This window comes from Guillardia theta (assembly GCF_000315625.1).
Source record: "Guillardia theta CCMP2712 unplaced genomic scaffold GUITHscaffold_67, whole genome shotgun sequence".
In the NCBI taxonomy this organism is placed as follows: Eukaryota; class Cryptophyceae; order Pyrenomonadales; family Geminigeraceae; genus Guillardia; species Guillardia theta.
Genome location: NW_005434607.1, coordinates 82792 through 103630, shown reverse-complemented (window position 1 = coordinate 103630; position 20839 = coordinate 82792). Strand labels below are relative to the sequence as shown.

Sequence of the window (20839 nt, the reverse complement as noted above, 5' to 3'; positions counted from 1 at the left end):
GCTACAGAACTCGATCAGCAACAAAATTGGACATGCATCGTTGATAATTCTGTTGTGCTCACCGCCAAAGCATTGAATAGATCACTTCTTATTTGTGCTTTGCCACAATTATTTCAAGGAGTTGACAGCAGGTATACAAACCCTTTCAAGCTGCGAATCGGTATCGAAAGTAGCTTGTTTCGTTCGAACGAGATATATTCAGTCGCTCTTACCAGTAGTACATCGATATTCAGAAGTTCTCCGATGGTGGGAAGAATACTGAATCCCACGCAGATTACAATCATGGGTATGGATTTTATAAGTGAAAATACGTACTTTGTCGTGTTTGATTCATCGTATTTTCACGCGCAGTATTTGAATTATTCTGCCATCTCTGCAACGATCATCTCTTCAAAACCACAGGAGGTGTTGCTGTCTTTGATTGGAAACGGAAGATTAATATCGACCCTTCCATTTCTCTTCTTTGACCATTTTGCAACTTCTGTGATTCCGTCACGAGGGCCAGTAGATGGTGGAACGCTGATATCCATTCAATTTGAAGGGCGCGATTCTTGCAATATTATTTCTAACATTCTGATCGCTGGAGTTTCATGCCCAATTGTATGTCAGGAGGGCATCATTCAATCTGTCACACCAAAGGTAAATCACCGTGGAATTCATAACATACACATTTCATTCCACTCTCATGGAAATCATGACACAGGTCACAAATTCGAATATCTCAAATCTTCTACGATTCAAGATATATCACCCCGTCTGAATGTTATGGGTGGAAAGCATTTGCTGACAATATTTGGAGAAAATTTTGATTGTAACCCTCTCCCTGTTTGTCGGATGGGGATGCATCAGATTGTTGCCAAAATTTGTACCGAAAGCGATGTACTATGTAGCATACCTGAGCTTGCACAAGGAAATTACAGTATTGGATTACTCTTTGCGAATGGCGATTCCACTATCAGCAAAATTCCAATGAACGTTATATCCTCCAGCACGTGGACCTTTGAACCATCCAAAGGACCATGGATTGGAGGCACAAAAGTCAGGATCAATTTTGTGGGATCGGTAGCTATGATCCAAGAATGTATGTTTGGAGATCAACAAGTACAAGCTGAGCATGGGCAATCGAACGTAGAATGCATCACTCCACCAAATCTTCCCGGCCTCGAAAAGCTTTCTGTTGTCTACAAGAACACCTCTTTCCCAAACTTGATTCTGGGTCAATTCTTATTTTCCGAGACCAATTATTCTGTCCAAGTCTTACAAATCAATCCATCTTTCGGCCGTCCAACTGGGAGATACGCGGTTTCTGTAGTTGGCTTGTACCTGTTTCACGACTTGGAGTGCAGATTTGGGAATCGTGTCAGGTCCACATTGATGAGCAGTTCTTTATTAGTGTGCATCGTTCCACCTTTGCAAGATTTGATCAAGTCTTTTCGCGTCACCCTAGAAATTGTATCACAGCAGACTGTTGCAATCGATTTGAATCAACAGCTCTATTTTGAATATCATTTAGATCCAAATTCCATCCTGGTTCCGTCAAGTTGTCATGCAAACGAATTACTTTCAATGGTTGTTACCAGGGATACATTTCAAATCTTCTCCAGCCTGTGGAGAAACATTACTTGCAGATTCGATGGATTCGCATCAAAACCCCAAGAACTGAGTTCAGATTCGTTTGGTTGTCGATGTCCTCCTAACGCCTCACAAAAAGTCCATTTCAATCTCCTTCACGATTCTCACATTTTCCCGGGGTTGGATTCATGGATCATTTCTGTACTTCAGATTGGCAAAGTTATCTCCGTGTATCCGCACACCATTCTGGAAGGAGAATCTACAAGCCTTACTGTACTTCTAAGCTCAAACCTTCATGATTCTGTTGTCTGTCTGATTGGGAATATCCGGGTCCCGGCACAGCTGCTGAATTCATCCTGTGTTGTATGCAATACAACCTTGTTTCCTGTCGGAAAATTCCGGGTAACTGTCATGGAATCAAATTTGTCCTTTCTTTCGACTTCATATCTAGCTGTTCACTCACAATTGCTGTTGAGAGACATACGTCCATCGAGAATTTACAATGATAGATCGTACATTCTAACTTTGATTGGTGAAGATATTTTAAGAATCCACAAGCTAAGCTTGGATGAAAAAGTTTTAAAGATAATTCAGAAGACTTCCAATATTTTAGAATGCTATTTGCCTGCTAACAAATTCATGGTTGGTTCCTTTGCTTTGACTTGGAGTGTTGATGGCAACATTTTCTTTACCAGCAATCACGCAATAAGCATTGACGCTGCGCCACGAATATACACAGTTTTCCCTTCTAGAGGTTTTGCGTATAAGGGTTTTCTAGTTGCATTGATCGGAGTATTATACGACTCGAAGCCCTTGAAATGCGTTTTTAGAAATCGAGATCAAAATACCATGACAGATGCACTAAGCTCGAATTCTACATCTGTTGAATGTATGGTCCCTGAACTGATTGCCGGAAATTATTCCATCATCATAAAAACCGCAGTCCTAGATATACCATGTCATCAAGCAATTGAGATACAGAACAAGATTAATCAATCAGATGATTCGAATACATTCCCAATCATGGCTGCCCAGCCCAACTACGACTCAATCAGTCGACACTTTTTGCCATCATGTACTCACATATGCACGTCTATTTACCCGCATGGCAATGTTCGAACTCAAATAAACATATCTGTCTCGGATTGGAATTCATCTACTGCCTTGTGCCGGTTTGGGGGCAATACCGATACTGTACGTTATGGAACTGTATTCAGCTCAACACTGGTACAGTGTCTCAGTCCTCCGAACGGACCTGGAGCTGTCTCTGCCTTTCTGAGCTCAGATGGGATACACTTCGTGGACACAGGTCATCGAGTGATCTATGTTCCCATGGCAACTGTGACAGCGGTGCTACCATCGTTTGGTCCTGTAGAAGGGGGGATAGATTTGTCGATCATGGGAAGTAACTTCATAGCGGAACTTGAAACGTGGTGCATATTTGGAGAGTCTAGAAGTCGTGGGAGGGTTGTCTCGGGAACACAGGTTGTTTGCAAGGCACCAAAGAACCAGCAAGGGAAAGTGAATGTATCGCTGGAGAACGGGATGGGTACTAATGTAAGCTCTCCAGTAGTGTTCTTGTACTCTACCAGACCTGTTATCCTCAGCGTGCATCCGAGTGCGCTTTCCGAGCAATCCTGTGGATCTTCGATTGTAACGATTCGCGGTAATTTCGCGGCAGGTGCTTGGGAGTGTCGATTTGGGCAACAAGTATCCTCAAGCACTGTACTGAGCAGCAGTCTAATCACTTGCATGTCACCCGGCTCCATGGCCGAAGGGATCGTCCCTGTAAGCGTAGCAAGGATAGGCGAGACATCCGTAGAGTCGAATAAGGTTGACATTAGTATTTCTGCCAGACCGCGATTTGAATCGATTGAACCAAGCATCCTTGTAGCAGGGGCCAGTGCCACAGTAACTGTGTATGGCTCTGGATTTCAGAATTTGCAAGACCCTACCTTGTCGTTTCCAACTTTGAGGATACAGATTCCTGCTGATTCTATATCGATTTCTTCTTTCCAGTTCAGAGTTTCTCCCATCCAGGTCGATGGGGTATTTGAGGTTTTTGTTAGAGCTGCTTGTTATGAAACATCATTCTCTATTCAAAGTTACGTCGATCCAGTTACTTTTGGACCAGTCCAGGCATTCGATTCTCATTTTCACAATGTTCTCGTCTTTGAACTAAAGCGTTCAGTTGAGTCGGACGTGGTTTGCATGTTTGATTCTTTGTTTTTGTCGCAGGCAAATTGCTCACATTTGCTTTGTGCTTGTTTAGTCGAATTACAGCGTTGGTCGTTCCTAGAATTATTCCTGTATAAGTCATCCGTACCCCTATCTTACGACAAAAAAGCCATAGATAACAACTCTCGAAGTTTCTCTCAGAACTTTACAATACGTTTTTCAAGTGATTATGTGTCGATCAAGCTCCACAACACCTTATGGACGAGTATTTTCAAAGGTTGTTTTATAACTGATTGTCATAATATGCTCATTCAAGGGCATATGTCACATCAAGATGCACTGCAGTGCAAAATATTTCATTTTCCAACTGGAATATATGCAATACACGTCAATGTCACAGCTAGTCAAACAATGAATATAAAGCAAAACTTTCATGTCACAGCATCTCCAGCTCAATTCTTTTACTTGCATCCAACTCAAGTTCAATCTGGCTTGGGGACGACGATTACTGTCTTGGGTAAAAACTTTTACAACATACATCGTGCCAACTGCACACTGCTTCATGAAAATTTGCAACTACAATTGATTAGCAGTAGCTTGCTTCTGTGCCAAATGACACATCGAACCAAGTTTGGCACAAATGAAATGACGACAAACTTTTTATTTGTCAAGTGGACTCCAACGTTGACAACGAACACCAACCTCACTCTAGCCATTGTACCGGAGCAATATTTGTAAGATTTGAGCCTTCTTCTTCCATTCTTGGCCAAATTCTCTTGACAGTCGTCGGAACAAACTTTCGACCCAATCCCCAGATGTCGTGCATGGTGGGCGGTGATCTCCTGGGCGATACTCGCTACCAGTCTTCCACAAAGGTGCTTTGTCTGTTTCAAGGGATAAGAAGGATAGGCAACTTTACCTTGTTCTTAAGTGTTGGAGGCGGGCAATATCGACCTGTTCCCGGGTTGAGTTTGAATATCATTGCCGAGCCCACACCACAAACAGCAACGCCCAGTGTCGGACCAGCAGCCGGAGGCACCTTCGTGAGCTTTTCCACTGCAGAGACGATACCTGACATGCCTATGGAGTGTGAATTCGGTGAGCTTGGAGCAAGGACAGGAGCTATTCGGATAAGCGATCAACAGTTTGGATGTTTCTCCGCAGCCAAAGCAAGTAGTGCTCGAGTACGGGTATTTTTGTGGTTAGGTACTACTCGATCGAAAAGCAATGTATTCTTTCAATACTTGGAACGAGAAAGGGCAATGCTAGAGGCGGTACTTCCGTCCGTTGGCTCTATTCAAGGCGGGTTGTGGGTAGATATCGTCGGCAAGCACTTTGATATCCAACGTCCTGGGTGCCGATATGGGGCCCGAGAGTCTTTGATCTTGTGGGCGTCTTCCTCATTGATTCGCTGCAAGACGCTACCGAGCACTCCTGGTCCTGTATTTTGGCAAGTGAAAGGGACAGATGGGCAGCATGTCTCAGCTCTCAGAGCGTTCTATGTGCTCCAAACACCCGAGATAGACTCTATACAACCATCGTGGGCCGTCCAGGGTAATTCCAGCGCTGTTGTGACATTACGGGGAAGACACTTTGAGATGTCGCTCTATGTACAGATCAACGGGCTGGGCTGGCAGGTATGTGACATCTTGTCGACAGCCATGGGAACTTGCCGTCTGGTATTGAGCCTAGAGCCTCAGCTTGTGACCCTGCGGGTGAGCAACAACAAAAGAGAGTCTGGGATGAAGTGTAGCTCACCTTTTCAGATATTGGGAGAACCTCGGATCAACAAGCTGATCCCCTCGTCAGGACCAGTCAAGGGGGGAATGCAGCTAACCGTTGTTGGTGAACATCTTGGGGATCAAGCCGACGTCATGCTGGTGACGTGTGTCTTCGAAGACATCGGAATGAGCCAGGCGAGGGTACTGTCGTCTACGAGAGTAATCTGCGTCACACCAGCACACGACATTCCATCCATTGTGCAGGTACATGTAACATGTGGTGAGGATGGTCTGGTGGTCAGCGGATCTATGAACGTACAGTATACCTTGCAATGTACCGTCCAATCAACGGCCCAGCATGTTGAGAGTGAGACGGGATTGCACGTAATTCGTGTTGTTGGAGAGAACTTCATGCCGGATGCGGTATCATGCAGCATTGGACAGGACAACAGGTTGCTGCAGGCTGTATGGCTGACGTCGACCGTGTCTCTGTGCAAAGCGCGCGGAGACATCCCGAGGGCACAGTCTTTCACCTTCTACTGCGACAATCAATTGATCGATGCGAGGATTCTGGACGACGACTGGTCGGAAGTGCTCTTGCTCTCTTTGAGCCCCACCGTGGGTCGGGGGGGCGATGGAGCTTGGATCGAGTTGCGAGGAGTTTTCAGGACTGACATGAACGATGCCCGCTGCGTTTTCGGGCAGGGCAAGACATATGCAGAAGCTCGCTGGCTATCTACCTCCCGGGTGCAATGCGGTATCCCGGCACTTGCTTCAGGGAATGTAACAGTGTCGTTGTCTGTAGGGAGTAATGATATTATATCAAACTCTCTTCTATTCATCTCCTTAGATCAGATAAAGATCCAGAGACTACTACCAAGCCGAGGTTTGGTCGGTGTATACACGTTTGTCTCTGTCGTTGGATCTCTTGACCATATGGGTCTGCATTCGACGTGCAGATTTGGTTCTATGCACAGCAGTGCAGTGATGATCTCATCGTCGATGGCAGCGTGCAAGATCTCGAGCTCTTTTGCAAGGCGTGTCGAGCTGAAGCTGTGCATATCTGAACAAGATCAAGTATGCTCGAATGTTTTGCGCTTTGACTTCGAAGAAGCTTTTGCAGTGCTGAAAATTACTCCATCATCCGGTCCAACTCGTGGTGGAACCAAGATTACTTTGATCGGAAATCAGCTTGGAAGGAATACTACTTTCTGTAAATTTGGTCAATCTTCGGTCGGAAGGGCGACCATCACAATAGCAGCCAGTCTTGCTGTATGTGAGAGCCCTTCCATGCAAGCTGGACTGGTTCCATTGACGATAGTCCAGTCTGAGTACACTTTTGCTGCGCTGAACTCTAACGAGTTTGCATACCTCTACTGGCCCGAACCACAGGTGACGTCGATCGTGCCTAGTATTGCTTACCAAGAAATTTCTACGGTCATAACAATGAAAGGACAAGGCCTCGCTCCGCTTCTTGAAGCGGGCTGTGGGATTGGGGGAGCTGTGGCAAAGCTTTCACGGGAGAGCTCGGGCGATTATGTCTGTCGTGTACCTCAAGGTCTGGCTGTTGGACTTTACAGGATCACGTTCAACATCCACGGGCTTGAGCCTTTGTCGAGTGACCTTCAGCTCGCAGTAGAGCCCAGCACAAACATACTTGAGATCAGACCGACTTGCGGGCCTGCACGGGGCGGAACAACCATATCCATACGTATTAGGGGTGCATTGAGCGAGAAGGATCTTGGCTGTATGATAGGAGCACAGTGGACTGGATTGATCAAAGGGAGTAGACATGATGAATTTCGGTGTGTCGCGCCACCTTCAACAGTGATAGGAGAAGTGGCTATGAGGCTTGCATCGCGGGAATCAGTCAAGTACGATACTGCAGCATCAAGGCACTCTGGAAAAGAATGGACGTTCAAATTCTACGATGATGAGCAAGTCGATGCTGTCTTACCTGGAGAAGTGTTCTTGTCACCTGACCTTCATCTCACTGTGATCGGGCGAAACTTTGAGCAGAGCCACGACATTTCTTGTCTGTTCGCCGACAAGCATGTCAAGATGGCTACTTTGATAACATCGACGCAAGTTCTCTGTGATATACCGAGCTTGGAGGAGGGGAAGATGAGCTTGAAAGTCGCGAACAACGGAGTGGACTTCAGTCTATCAAGTCAGACCGTGCGACTCGAACCCCAGATTGAAGCTTTGTTGATCACTCCTTCGAAAGGGCCAATGGTGGGTGGGATAACGCTGACCGTTTTTCACTCACGTCTGATTCTTGCACGAAATGTCAGCTTTAAGTTCAGAGATCAGGTAGCACAGGGACAGAGCTTGCCAGGAAAATTTGTCTGTGTCGTCCCCACAGGATCCTCCCCAGGGAATGTATCCGTCCTAGTCATGTCTGATGCAAAGGAGAAGGTTATGGACTTCATGTTCCAGTATGAGGAGTTGGGAATAGTCAAGCTGGTCTACCCGACAATAGGTCCGACCGATGGTGGAAGCCTTGTCACGTTTGCTATCAGCAAGTTGCATGTGAAAGATGCGCTTGTTTGCTCATTTGAGGGTGAGATGGTGGATGCTAAGTTAGGGAAGAGCAGAGAAGAAGTAGTGTGTTACACGCCATCACATCAGGAAGGTACCGTCCGTTTAGAGCTGTACAAGGGCAGCTTGGCATTATCAGGACCTGGCATTGAATTCATGTTTGCTCCATTGTTTGTAGTCGAGGAGATCTTTCCGTCATCTGGCCCGACCCAGGGGAACAGCATAGCAACGATTGTAGGAAGAAATTTTCTGTCTGGAAAGGACCTGTATTGTCTTTTCTCTACGTCTGCAACTTTGAGCACGGTGGTGGATTCGAGGAAAATAGTGTGTCGGACTCCAGAATCTCCAGCAGGAACCATTTCTATGTCTGTGGGCCTTGACAGCCAGGTGTTTAGCAGGGGTTATTTGTTGTACGAGTTCTATACCCAAGTACAGCTCGATGCGATCATTCCAGAGGTCTGTTTGGCTGAGACGCCTTCGCGCATAACAATGCTTGGGGCAAACTTCGACGAGAAGGTGCTATGCGATGTAGGGGCTATCAGTGCTGTTGCAATGGAGTTGGTGGATGTATCTCGTGCTGTATTGGAGATCCCGGGGTTGCCTGCCGGGGAACATTCGATTCGATGCAGCAAAGTTGGAGGACATCTCTCAAACGTGAGAACTCTGCACTCTTGGGCATTTCCGTTGGACATCGTTATTGACCCAACGTCTTCAGCTGTTGGAGGGGGCACGGTCATAAGCGTCTTAGCAAGTACAGCTTTTCCAACGACGACTTGGAGATGCTTGTTCGGAAAAAGCCCTGTGGATGCTCAGATAGTCGACCATAAGACTTTGCAATGCACAGCGCCGCCCGCGCACGAGGCTGGATCAGTTGAGATGATGATAACCAGCACAGGAAGAAATTCTTTCAAATCGCCACGCTTTCCCTTCCTCTACATACCAACCGATGCAGTCCACATGCTTGATTATCATCCATCGGAAGGACCTTGTTCGGGGGGGACGGTCATCCATTTCAGCACAAGTCATGGTATGGAAACTGTTGGATCGGTCCGGTGCGTATTCGGCGCGACAACTGTGGAAGGGTATAGTGACGCCAATACATCAAGGCTTGTCTGTGTTTCGCCACCAGGTAGGCCTGGTCTGATGCAGCTGAGGGTGATAAGTGTGGTGAAGGGCATGGTTGAGTGGGACTTGCTTTATTCGTACATGCCAAATCCCATCCTGAGCACAGTTTGGCCTTCATTGTTTGTGGTCGAAGGGCAGGCGACGGCCAGAGTGACTTTATCTGGAGAAAACTTCATGGATCGGGAGAGCTTGAGATGCATGTTTGGCAGGAAAGAAGGTATTCCATATTTTCATACCAGTACACACCTCGAATGCGCAATTGAAGGATTACAGCATGGAAATTTTTCTATGTACGTACGCAGTGACAACGGCCTGAGCGCGGAATCAGTCCAAGTCATAGTCACAAAACCTGTGAAGGTGGTGAAGGCTCAATGCCGACAACGAGCCAGAGGTCTTGAAAGATCATTCATTCGTTTGGTTGGCTCGGGGTTCTCATACGATAAGGTTGTCAGATGTGAACTTGACAGTCTTTATGTCCAAGCAGTCTTCGTGTCTGAGGATGTGATGCTCTGCCACTTCGATTCCTTGCGTTGCAGGAAAGTGTTCAACCTGTCCATAGAGGTGACGGAGGGGGACAATATATTCAAGATAGTGGCACAGCCTGAAATATTTGAAGAGCAAGGGGGCGCTCGAATTCATTCATGCGTACCAAGTCAGGGAAGTCTTGGTGGTGGGACCATTGTGACCGTGCGAGGAAAGAATCTCGTAGGAGGACAATCAGCATGTCGATTCGGGAGGCTCAGAACAGATTCCTTGGCCCAGGTGTCGAGCACAATGGTGTTGTGCGTGAGCCCAAAGCAGCTTGTCAGCTCTGATGTAGAGGTTGTCGTGCTTGGCGACGATGGGCTCTATTCAGATGCTGGGGTCACGTACTTGTACAGGCCGGTGGCAAGGATACACGGTGTATTCCCATCGAGCGTGCGGAGGGGGCTTTCGACACCCATAACAGTGCAAGGGGCAGATTTCGAGATGGAGTCTATGCTTTGCAGGCAAGACCGGAGAAAGGTAGTAGACTCGCGGATAGTATCCTCGTCGCTGATTGTCTGCACCATCACCCCGACCTCGAGTGAAGCAGTGAATGTGTCGGTCAGTGCCAACAGGCTTGAATGGTCCAATGACTTCTCCGTTGCAGTCGTGGACCAGCATCAAAGAAACCCAAATTCCCTTGTTCGAATTTCCGGTCTCTCCCCTTCGTTTGGGCAATACGGTGGAGGAACACAGGTTCAAATTTTTGGATCTGGTTTTTCAGCTGTTACACAGATTCGCTTTGGACAAGCTCAAGCTCAGTGTTTTTATCTCACAACTAGTTTCACTCTGTGCAATACCCCGCCATCAAAGAGTCCAGGCCTTGTCAATGTCTTCATTGTGTCAGATGTCCCATCGAGGAACGGCAGCTCCACTTGGTTTGAGTACATCGCTGAAGCTCAAGTGTTGCATGCTTATCCCAGCTCAGGGACGTCAGATGGAGGAACGACGGTGACTGTAGTAGGACGAGGTTTTGAAAGAGGCTACCAGCCGATCTGCAAGTTTGGCGAACGCACGGTAGAAGGTACATTTCAATCAAGCACACAGGCAGTTTGTACAAGCCCAGTCCACGTTGCGGGGAATGTGTCGTTGTCATTGTCCGTGAACGGGGCAGACTACACGAGGACAGTTTGTAACTATCAATATGTAAGCGGGGTGACGATAGTATCGATACAACCCAGCGCGGGATCTGTGAATGGTGGGGACTCGATCACGGTGCAAGGTACGGGTTTTTTTTCAGGACTTTCATGCAAATTCGATTCAAGCTCATCTTCAGACACATCGTTCAAGAGCTCGTTCATGATCATATGTGTTTCTCCCTTCTTCGAGAGGAGCTTTCTTGCTGAGCTTAGCCTCTGGTCCTCGGGTCAGCGTTACACTTCTGGTCAGCAGATTTCATTTCAATACTTGTCCGTCCCTCGCATATATAGCGTAAACCCGTCGTCGCTGACCACATCCGGAATTTCATCAGTTACAGTGGTAGGGGTAGATTTGTTGGAGGGCGATTTCTGTATTTTCTCACATGAGCCGTCATCGTCGATGCCGGGCGCTTTGTTGAATGGACAACTGCTCTGTAAGGTGGCTATGCCGCGGATTTTATCTTCAGAAACAGCATTCATAGAGGTAGCTCGGAAAGCAAATGCCGACTTGCGATCGAACAAGATCCCGATTGTCTTGAGGCAATCGATCGAAATAAGTGCTCTCATCCCCAAAGTCTTTGAATCAGGGGATACAAGCATATTGACGATAATTGGAGAAGGGTTTTCTGCAAACCCTCCTATGTGCCTGCAGATTGCCAGCCTGCAGTATGTTGTGGAAGCTCCGTCTTCAAGCATGCTTCTGTGCGAACTGACAACACAAGAGATAGGCATAGGATCGCACGTAATTGCTCTTTGCCCAGACTCAGGCTATGACCTGAAATCCGCCAACGCATCGATCGAGATCGTGAGTCGGGTTGTTCTGGAGCGAGTTACCCCAAGTGTTGGACCTCGAATGGGATCGACCGCGGTCACCATCTGGGGTAACTCTTTCCACGAAGAGACAGAGTATTTTTGCAAAGTTCGAGATGGTGTTGCTCAAGCGATGGTGATGAATTCTACAACCATAATGTGCACGATTCCAGAAATCCAAGACGGTGATGGACTTGTTCATATTTGCGTGCACACCAAAAGGCTTTCGAACGATACCAGGAAGTCAACAGATTGTGTGCAATATCTTTTGATGCCGCCGCACAGGTTGGAAGGCATTGTTCCTTCTCTGATCAAGAAGAGCAAAGGCAAATCGATCTTTGTGAGTGGTGAGGGTTTCGTTGGAATCAATCAATACACCTGCTTGTTTGGATCCGACATACGTACTTCGGCGCAGTATCTGACGTCAAGGGTTTTAAGATGTCCCATCATCGACCGACTTGAAGGGAAATACTTGATATCAATTTACTACGGGGCTCTGTCTGCAGCGTTGAATGGGTTTCTAGCCGAGTTTGGAGGCAGAGATCAGGTGACAAGAGTGTCTCCTAGTCATGGGCATGCAAGTTCCAAAAATACTGTGACGGTACATGGCTGGGGGTTTTCAGGGTTTGACACTTTGTTCTGTCGCATTTCGCACACCTTCACATATCCTGCCCGACAGATATCAGATAAGGAAATCGTATGTGACATAGCCGCACCTAGCCTGCACGGGGTGGTGGGACTTGATGTCACATGGAGGGGCTTATCGCTGGTAAATGAACCGCTCACGTTTGAGTTTCTGACGCGAGAGGTTACGATTTTCCGTGTCGTGCCATCCATCTGTCATAGAGCAGGAACAGCCTTGACAGTTTTTGGTCTGAATTTTCGAGATTTGGATCATCTGTACATTCAAGTCTCCGATGCCAAGTATGAGGCTACAATCCTCTCGAGCAGTATGGCGGCAACCCAGATACGATCATTCCCTATCGGTATGCACTATGTCTCCGTGGGGAATATGCAGGGAAATCAGCCGACTGAGCACAGCAACCAGCTGCCTTTTGCGAGGGTACACCCTCCCAGACTTTATGAGGTGGTACCATCGACAGGCCCAGTCACGGGAGATACTTTGATAACCTTGATAGGAGAGAACTTGGGACACTCGTACAGGAATACTTACATCTGGGTATTTGGAAAGCATGAAACGACATGTTCTGCACAGACGACAACTACTCTTTTGTGCAATACCCCGCCATCAAAGAGTCCAGGCCTTGTCAATGTCTTCATTGTGTCAGATGTCCCATCGAGGAACGGCAGCTCCACTTGGTTTGAGTACATCGCTGAAGCTCAAGTGTTGCATGCTTATCCCAGCTCAGGGACGTCAGATGGAGGAACGACGGTGACTGTAGTAGGACGAGGTTTTGAAAGAGGCTACCAGCCGATCTGCAAGTTTGGCGAACGCACGGTAGAAGGTACATTTCAATCAAGCACACAGGCAGTTTGTACAAGCCCAGTCCACGTTGCGGGGAATGTGTCGTTGTCATTGTCCGTGAACGGGGCAGACTACACGAGGACAGTTTGTAACTATCAATATGTAAGCGGGGTGACGATAGTATCGATACAACCCAGCGCGGGATCTGTGAATGGTGGGGACTCGATCACGGTGCTAGGGAATGGTTTGCTGCTTGTTGATCAGTTATTCATTGCTTCTTCAATCATCAATGATTTTGTTCTCCACAACGATTCTTTGATTTCATTTTTACTCCCCTCGAACAATGACGGTACGTACAAGCTTTGTTGCACTCACCAAGGATTTTCTTCCTGCAGGTTTTTCTTGTTTGTTCATAGAGATATTTCAATGCAATACTTTTACGTTTCATCGACTTCATGGAAGATTCAATTCATAGGAAATCAGTTTGGGGAAGATTTGCGTTGTTTTTTTTCCAATCAAAGTTTTGTTGTGCTGTCTGTGTCATCCACCAAGGTTCAATGCACGGTCGGGTATTTCATTACCACGCAACCAACTAAAGTGTTTCTATTGGACACGACGGGTGCACGCATATCTGAAGAAATCCTATTCGATCCTCCTTCATTGAAGGTCCATTCCCTCCTTTACAACCCTTCGATAAGCCCTCGCTTGACGATTGTTGGACAGAGCTTTGATGAACGAATGAACTACATATGTAACTGTCATGGCAGATACTCTACTATACCTGTTAATGCGATATTCTTGTCCCAGCAGTTTGTTTCTTGTCCGTTTTCAATTGCCTTTCAGAACAACACTTGTATGGTGGTCTTGTCAGTCAACAATTTGTACTACTTCGAATGTGGAGCCTTGTCACCCAGGATTCCGTCTATCTTCATAGATGTTAACCCAAGTCAAAGCCCTTCACATGGAGGGATGGTCATCGCAATTGTTGGTGGTGAATTCAATAAACATGGTGATTTGAGGTGCCAATTCGACCAAAAACAAGTAGAAGTGTCCTGGCAATCCTCTACATCTTTGTCCTGTGTGACACCCAGTATGATCGAAGGCATAATTCGTTTGACAGTCAAAGACTTGGCACAAAATGTCTCGTCAAATAGCGTGGAATTCAAGTCTATCAGTCCATTCCAATTTCTTTCTGTACATCCGACAGGACTGTTTTTGAACAGTCACAACGCCGTCACAATCTTTGGATCATCATTTTCATCAGCTCTATATTGCCGAGTCCAGGACAAGAGCTCAATCATCAAGATTTTGACCTCAACCGTGTTGAGGTGTGAGCTAAAAATGCACCATTATGCAGGGTTGGGGTATGACAGCCTTCTGAAAATACAAGTTTTCATTTCTCACAACTTTACTTCCATCTCAGTTTTCAATTCATCTGTTCAGGTTTCACACAGAGTTGCTGAAGTTGTTGTGTATCCAGAGAATATTTTGCTTAATTCAAATGCAGAGTTGCATCTTGTAAGTGAAATCTTCACCATTGACACACTCCAGAAAGTTTTGATCGGAAATTTACAAGCAAATGCTCTAAAACAGCTCAATACGAAGGAATTCGTCTGTAAATTGCCTGCGCATGAAAAGCCAGGAAATCACACCATAACGCTGCTTCTGAAGAATTCTGGACCGTTTTTGTTGAATAAGACGTTGCATATTGTGCATCCATTTAAATGTCATTTGGACAGTACTGCAGGGCCAGGGGACGGAGGAGCCCTTGTAACTGTCACGTTCAACATGACTTTGAGCTGGATTTCACCTTCCTGCCATTTCGGCGAACTCGTCGTGTTCCCCACGTCTCTTTCAGTGAACCATGTCACATGCATCTCACCATATCACAAGGAAGGTATAGTTCCCTTTGTTTTGAAATCTGAAAACCAATCAGTACCTTTGTGTGATAACGTATACAAATTTGTGACTGTTCCACAGCTTGTCGCTGTGGTTCCCTCTGTTGGCCCATCCTCTGGAGGTATCTTGTTAGAGCTTCAGGTATCAGGCCGTATGTTGAATGGGACTTGCCGATGTGTTTTTGGCTCGGGCTCGGATAGTTCTCCAGTCAACATTTTGCAACAGAAACACGTCTGCACCCTTCCACGTCTCATTCCTGGGCAATCAAATCTTTCATTGCGCTGGGATGGGTGGAATTTGTCGAGTAATCGTAAAGATTTTCTTGTCCACAGCAACCTGACAATCATTCAAGTAATCCCCACTTCTGGTCCAACAACAGGCAACTTTTATGTAACCCTTCACGTTGATACAAATCTTGCATCATATCTAAATATCAGCTGCTTGTTTGGGAGACTTCTCACTCAGTCAAAAATTTTGTCAAACAATTCTCTGCAGTGTCTGGCTCCGCAATATTCATCGGGCAATCTATTGGTGAAGATTCTTTCAGGTCAAAGGGTGATTTCGCTGAATGCTCTATGGTTTGAATATGTAAATGTTTCATATCAGATTCAGTTGAACCCAACATGCGGTCCTATCTCGGGTGGAACACGCATTGTACTTACGCTCAACGATCTAAGTCCTACAGTATGCTTCTTTGGAAACCAAAACGTAACTGTGATGATTGATGACCACAAAACTGTATGCATCAGCCCTCCTGGAGTTGCATTCGGAAATGTAACATTTTCTCTGGATGTTGGGTTAATCAAAAAGAACTTTTCTTACCAGCAAGATATTGAGCTTTATGCTGTGCTGCCAACAGTAGCATCACGAAGACAACATACTGTGATCACCATATTTGGGTCTGAATTCTCAAACCTTGAAAGCCTCCTTTGCAAAATTGGTCAAGATCATTTGACTAAAGCAATATATCAATCCTCTACAAAGCTCTTGTGTGCAATCACAAATTTTGAAAGACAAAATGTCCTAATCCATGTGGTGGGTCCTTGCAACGTCATCAGCCGGAATGGACTATGGATTCAATATTTGTCTACACCAGAGATTTTCAGCATACATCCGACACTTCTAGTTCAAACTAAAGTCGATTCGCTCACTGTTTTTGGAAATCATTTTCAGTCATGCAACCATATGATATTGCAAATAGGAACGAAACAGTCAAATTCATGTACTTTTGTATCTCGCCAAGAACTCCTCTTTCAAATATCCTTCGAAAAGCATGGAAATCACAGTGTATCATTCCAATTCGGAGCTTACATGATCGGACCAGCCTTGATGGTACAAGTTGTAGAAACAAATCCTTGCATACGTTCAGCGCAGCTGACATTCATTCCTGAGACTAGCTCAGCGAGGATACTTGTGAGGGGAACAAATTTTTTGTTCCATCCGTCTTTATATTGCCAGATAGTCCAACGCATTGTCCCCATTCAATTCATCGACGACACGACTCTCATCTGCATGGCAAGCTGTATGATCGTTGACACCAATGATCTACCTGTCTCTATTCTGCTCGAGCACCAACGGATTTCGAACATTTTTCACATCCCTCTTGTTTCATGGACACAAGGAAAATTTATCGTAGATATACAGCCTCCTACAGCATTTGTTGAGGATGAAACCATCATACAAATTACAACCGCTGGTTTCATGCAGACTGGGTTGAAGTATTTTTGTCGAATAGACGAGCAATTTCAAACTTCTGTTGTGATAGGTAGTAATTCGTTGTTATGTGTAATTCCTGGTGGGCCATTTGGAGTAGTTCCGCTCCAGGTATATTCATCGGCGAATTGCCGAAGCGAGATGAGTTTGACTGTTTTCCGAGTGCATTTTCCACTTCTTGACAGCTTATCACCCACGGCAAGTCTGGCTTTTCAACCAATATCATTTACATTGTCAGGCAGACATTTTCACGGCGATGTCATCCTTTCTCTCGGAAAATTCGAATGTGTCAAATCGTATGTCTCTTACAAGCAAGTAATCTGCACAGTTGAACACTTTATTTCTCCCGGGAAATTTCGATTCCAAATCGGATACAAAGGGCATATCCGTGTTCAAGATATTGAAGTACTGATTGAAAACAAATCCTTTGAAATTGTAGTGCATCCAAGTATGGGACCATTGTCGGGTGGAACACAAGTACGAATCGTAATGATGAACGCACCACAGGGGAGATTTGCTTGCCTATTTGGAGAAAAGGTGGCAGCTGCTCAGACAGGATCTAATTCCGTGATAACGTGCATTTCACCTCCTAGTCCCTCGGAGGGATCCGTCACATTGTCGATCATAAGTGATGTCACAATTTTAGAAACAAACCATTGCAAATTCAGGTATTTCAAACATTTTCAGCTGCACCATGTCTACCCTTCAGTCGGTTACCCGAATACTAGGCCTGTCCTAACCTTAATTGGCAAACATTTGATTGCGGACGATTCGTTGAATTGCATATTTGATTCGCATACCATCCGAGCCACATACTTGTCTTCATCCGCAGTGACATGCTCTGCTCCAAACTTAACACTTTTCGAAGACACGAGCTTTGCAATCAGATTGAGCGTTGCGCATGAGTACGAATCCAACGAAGTACAGTTCAATATTTTAGAGTCCATTCATTTACTCTCTGTGGAACCTCTACAAGGGAGTCCAGGGATAGAAGTGTCGGTACGGGGTTTAAATTTTCCTCTCTTTTGGCCTGTTGATTGCGTGTTTGGCATGAATTCTCGACCACCCAAATCATACACGTCTACCTTGATTCTTTGCGTTGCACCTGCATTGAAAAATTCAAATGTCACCTTCATGCTTTCTTTTGACAGTCAAGACCTGCTGCAAACAAAATTTGCATTCTTGCTGCTTGGAAATCTGAGCATAGTAAGTCTTTTTCCGTCAGAAGGTTGCATTTCGGGTGCGAGGAATGTTACCATTCAATTTGATGGCTTCATAGGTGGAGAGCAATTCTACTGTAATTTTGACGGAACCACGTCCAAGCTATATCTTCTCAATAGTTCTTTTGGAAACTGTATGATTCCATCACAGTCCGAAGGCACAGTAGAAGTAGACTTGTTATCCAAACACCGCAAAAGCGTCAATTCCGTGAAATATCGCTTTACCAAGGCAGCGCTGGTCTTTTCGATTGCTCCGTCCTCTAGATTACTTCTGGAGAGGTCTATCATTACAGTGATAGGAACAAACTTCGACTGGTCAAGCCACTACAATTGCCATTTTGGCTCTGTTGTGACGCTTTCTACGTTTCAAACATCAAGTGTCATTTTTTGTCAATCTCCAGAGGGAATATCAGGAATAGCTACAATATCACTTGAACTTGGCGGATCAATTCTCTTTACTCAAAGAATGCAATATGAGACTTTGCTTGTAATAGATAAAGTTTTTCCCCTCGTTCACATTCAAGTTACCTCTGGCTTGACAGTTACAGTCATAGGAAACTTCTATGCTTATGGAACAACACTTTTCTGTAAAATTGAGGGCTCCCATCCAGTGCTGTGTATCCAGAAATCCAATTTGTCCGCACTTTGTGCACTTCCTTGGATTTCAACAAGCAAGTCCAATCTGAGTTTTAGTACGAATCTCAGGGATTTTGTGAAGTTTGAGACCCCTTTGAAGCTAGTTCATAAAATGACCCTTCTCAAAATCATTCCGCATATTAGCCATTGTCCTCTCAATGATCAGCTTACAGTGTTCGGTGAATGGTTCTCGGTCGAAAATGATTTCATGTATTCATGCACATTCGGAGCCAATCATTCGTATTTTGCAAAAATACTCTCCTCGTCAGCAATTCTGTGTGATTGTCCTTCAACTGAAATTCAAGGTACAATGGAGGTCCGTACTAGAGTCTTGGACATATTTTCTGAAAACTTTTTGAGATTTACAAAGAGCCCCCTTCCTGTTATTTTCAAATTGTTTCCAAATTTTACATCTATCAATATTCAGACATTGATTAGTATATCAGGGGAAAATCTTGACTCCTTGCAAGCTCAATGTTCATTTTCCTGTTCAAAGAATCAGAATTCAAACATTGAAGTCATCAGCTCTACGAGGGTCGTTTGTTCAACTCCATCTTTTAAAGTGGGATGCATTGGCTCTGTAGCCATAATCGACAAGCTTGCAGAGTTTGATTACTACAAAGCTGAATTTCAAGTCTATGACTTTTTCCAAACATTAGAGATCTGGCCAGTCAGCGCTTTCCAAAATGAGAGGTTTGAAGTCACTCTAACTGGTCAACAGCAGATACCTGATGGCTGTCATTGTTTTCTTGGTTACACTCGCATATATTCAATCATTCAAAGTTCAAACGTCTTAAGATGTGAAATTCCAACGTCAAAGTCAGGGAACTTCTCACTATCCCTTGGCATTGATGGACAATACATTCCAAAGAAGTTTCTCATTGAAATACAATCTCTACCCTTGGTGGTTTCTACATTCCCATCTAAAATTCCACATAATTATCATGCGCTTATAAGGATCATTGCGAAAGACTTGACAAACATTTCTAGAATGAGTTGTTTTGTAGGTGATCTACAGGGAGCAGTAAGTCATGAACCTTTTGGATGTGTATCTCCAAGACTGAAAGCCGGAATTTATGAATTGACATTGAAATACGATGAGTTTGTTGTTATGCCCCGAGATTCGAACCTCATCCAAGTGGTTGAAATGCAAGATGACTGTGTCATTTCACCTTCAGTGGCAAAGTTACAAAATTTCGTAAACTTCACAGTGGTTGGAATTTTTGTGAATTTTACATCTATCTGTCAGTCAACGGATTTTTCAGAGCTGATCTGCTCCTTGCCTAAACCTTTTCCCGGGTTCAATGTTATAGAAATCTCACCATATTGCACGGTACAAATCTGCTTGTTTGATGTTATTGAGATTCATAGCATTGAACCAAAAATTCTCTTTTCAGGCCCGATAGTACAGACACTGAAATTACATTCCAAGAATCTTTACTGTCTCAACAACATTTCTTTGCATTTCAATCAGCGTCTCTATGGATGTTTTGTGTCACAACACACTGCGATATGCAACGTAACAAATTTAGATGCTGGAGTCTTTGTGCTGAAAGCAATGGTAGGAAATTTGTCAATCTGGACGTCCGTTTACACTGTTCATCACCTACCCAAGCTTTTTACACATACTAGCCTCCTATACTTTCATGACCAACCCCAGCAAATGAAATTAGTCGGAGATTCCATTTTGTCAGACTTCGACCTGCGAGCGAACTTTATCTGGAATTCCGTAAAGAAGGATCAACTAAACCTGTATTTTGTCTCTAGTACAGTGCTGGAATGTCAAGTGCCTGCAAAGCAAACGATATTTGAAAGGCAAGGATGGCATTATGTTGACACAACTATTTGTTCAAAGTTCTCCTTTGAAGTGTTCATTCCCCTTCCTTTCGATTCCAATATTGTGATATTTGCTTCATCAATCCAGATGTGCCCTCCACCATCGGTAATTGAATTGCTGCCTAGTCATGGATATTCAGGCTATGACACCAGAATCACAATATTAGGCACTAATTTCCATACTACGTATTATTTCTGTCAGTTTGGATCAGGCGTCAACTCAGGAGCGATGTTGCAGACCTCTACCAAGGTTCTATGTTCTACTTCCAGGATCACCAAGATTGAAAATTATGCAACGAGGTTTTGCTTGACAGATACAAAGATTAGTGTATGTCGAAAATTTGATATTTTGCAGCCTCCAGTCTTGTATGGTGTCATTCCAAGTAGTGGTCCCACTCGTGGAGGAATAATTGTCTCTCTAGCCGTTTCGCGGTATGTGATGCCGTTGAAACATCAATACTTGCTAGCATTCGGAAACGTCACCACAACGGATTTTAA

At 44.9% G+C, this 20839-nt stretch overlaps 1 protein-coding gene across 1 annotated transcript; it reads left to right on the top strand.

Annotated features, from left to right (window-relative positions):
• Positions 1-4565: 4565 nt before the first annotated feature.
• Positions 4566-13330, top strand: GUITHDRAFT_113438 (hypothetical protein; the record flags this gene model as incomplete). Its single annotated transcript, XM_005827332.1, has 2 exons — positions 4566-13251; positions 13302-13330. 2 exons carry the CDS (start codon positions 4566-4568, stop codon positions 13328-13330), a joined length of 8715 nt encoding a protein of 2904 aa, XP_005827389.1.
• Positions 13331-20839: the final 7509 nt, after the last annotated feature.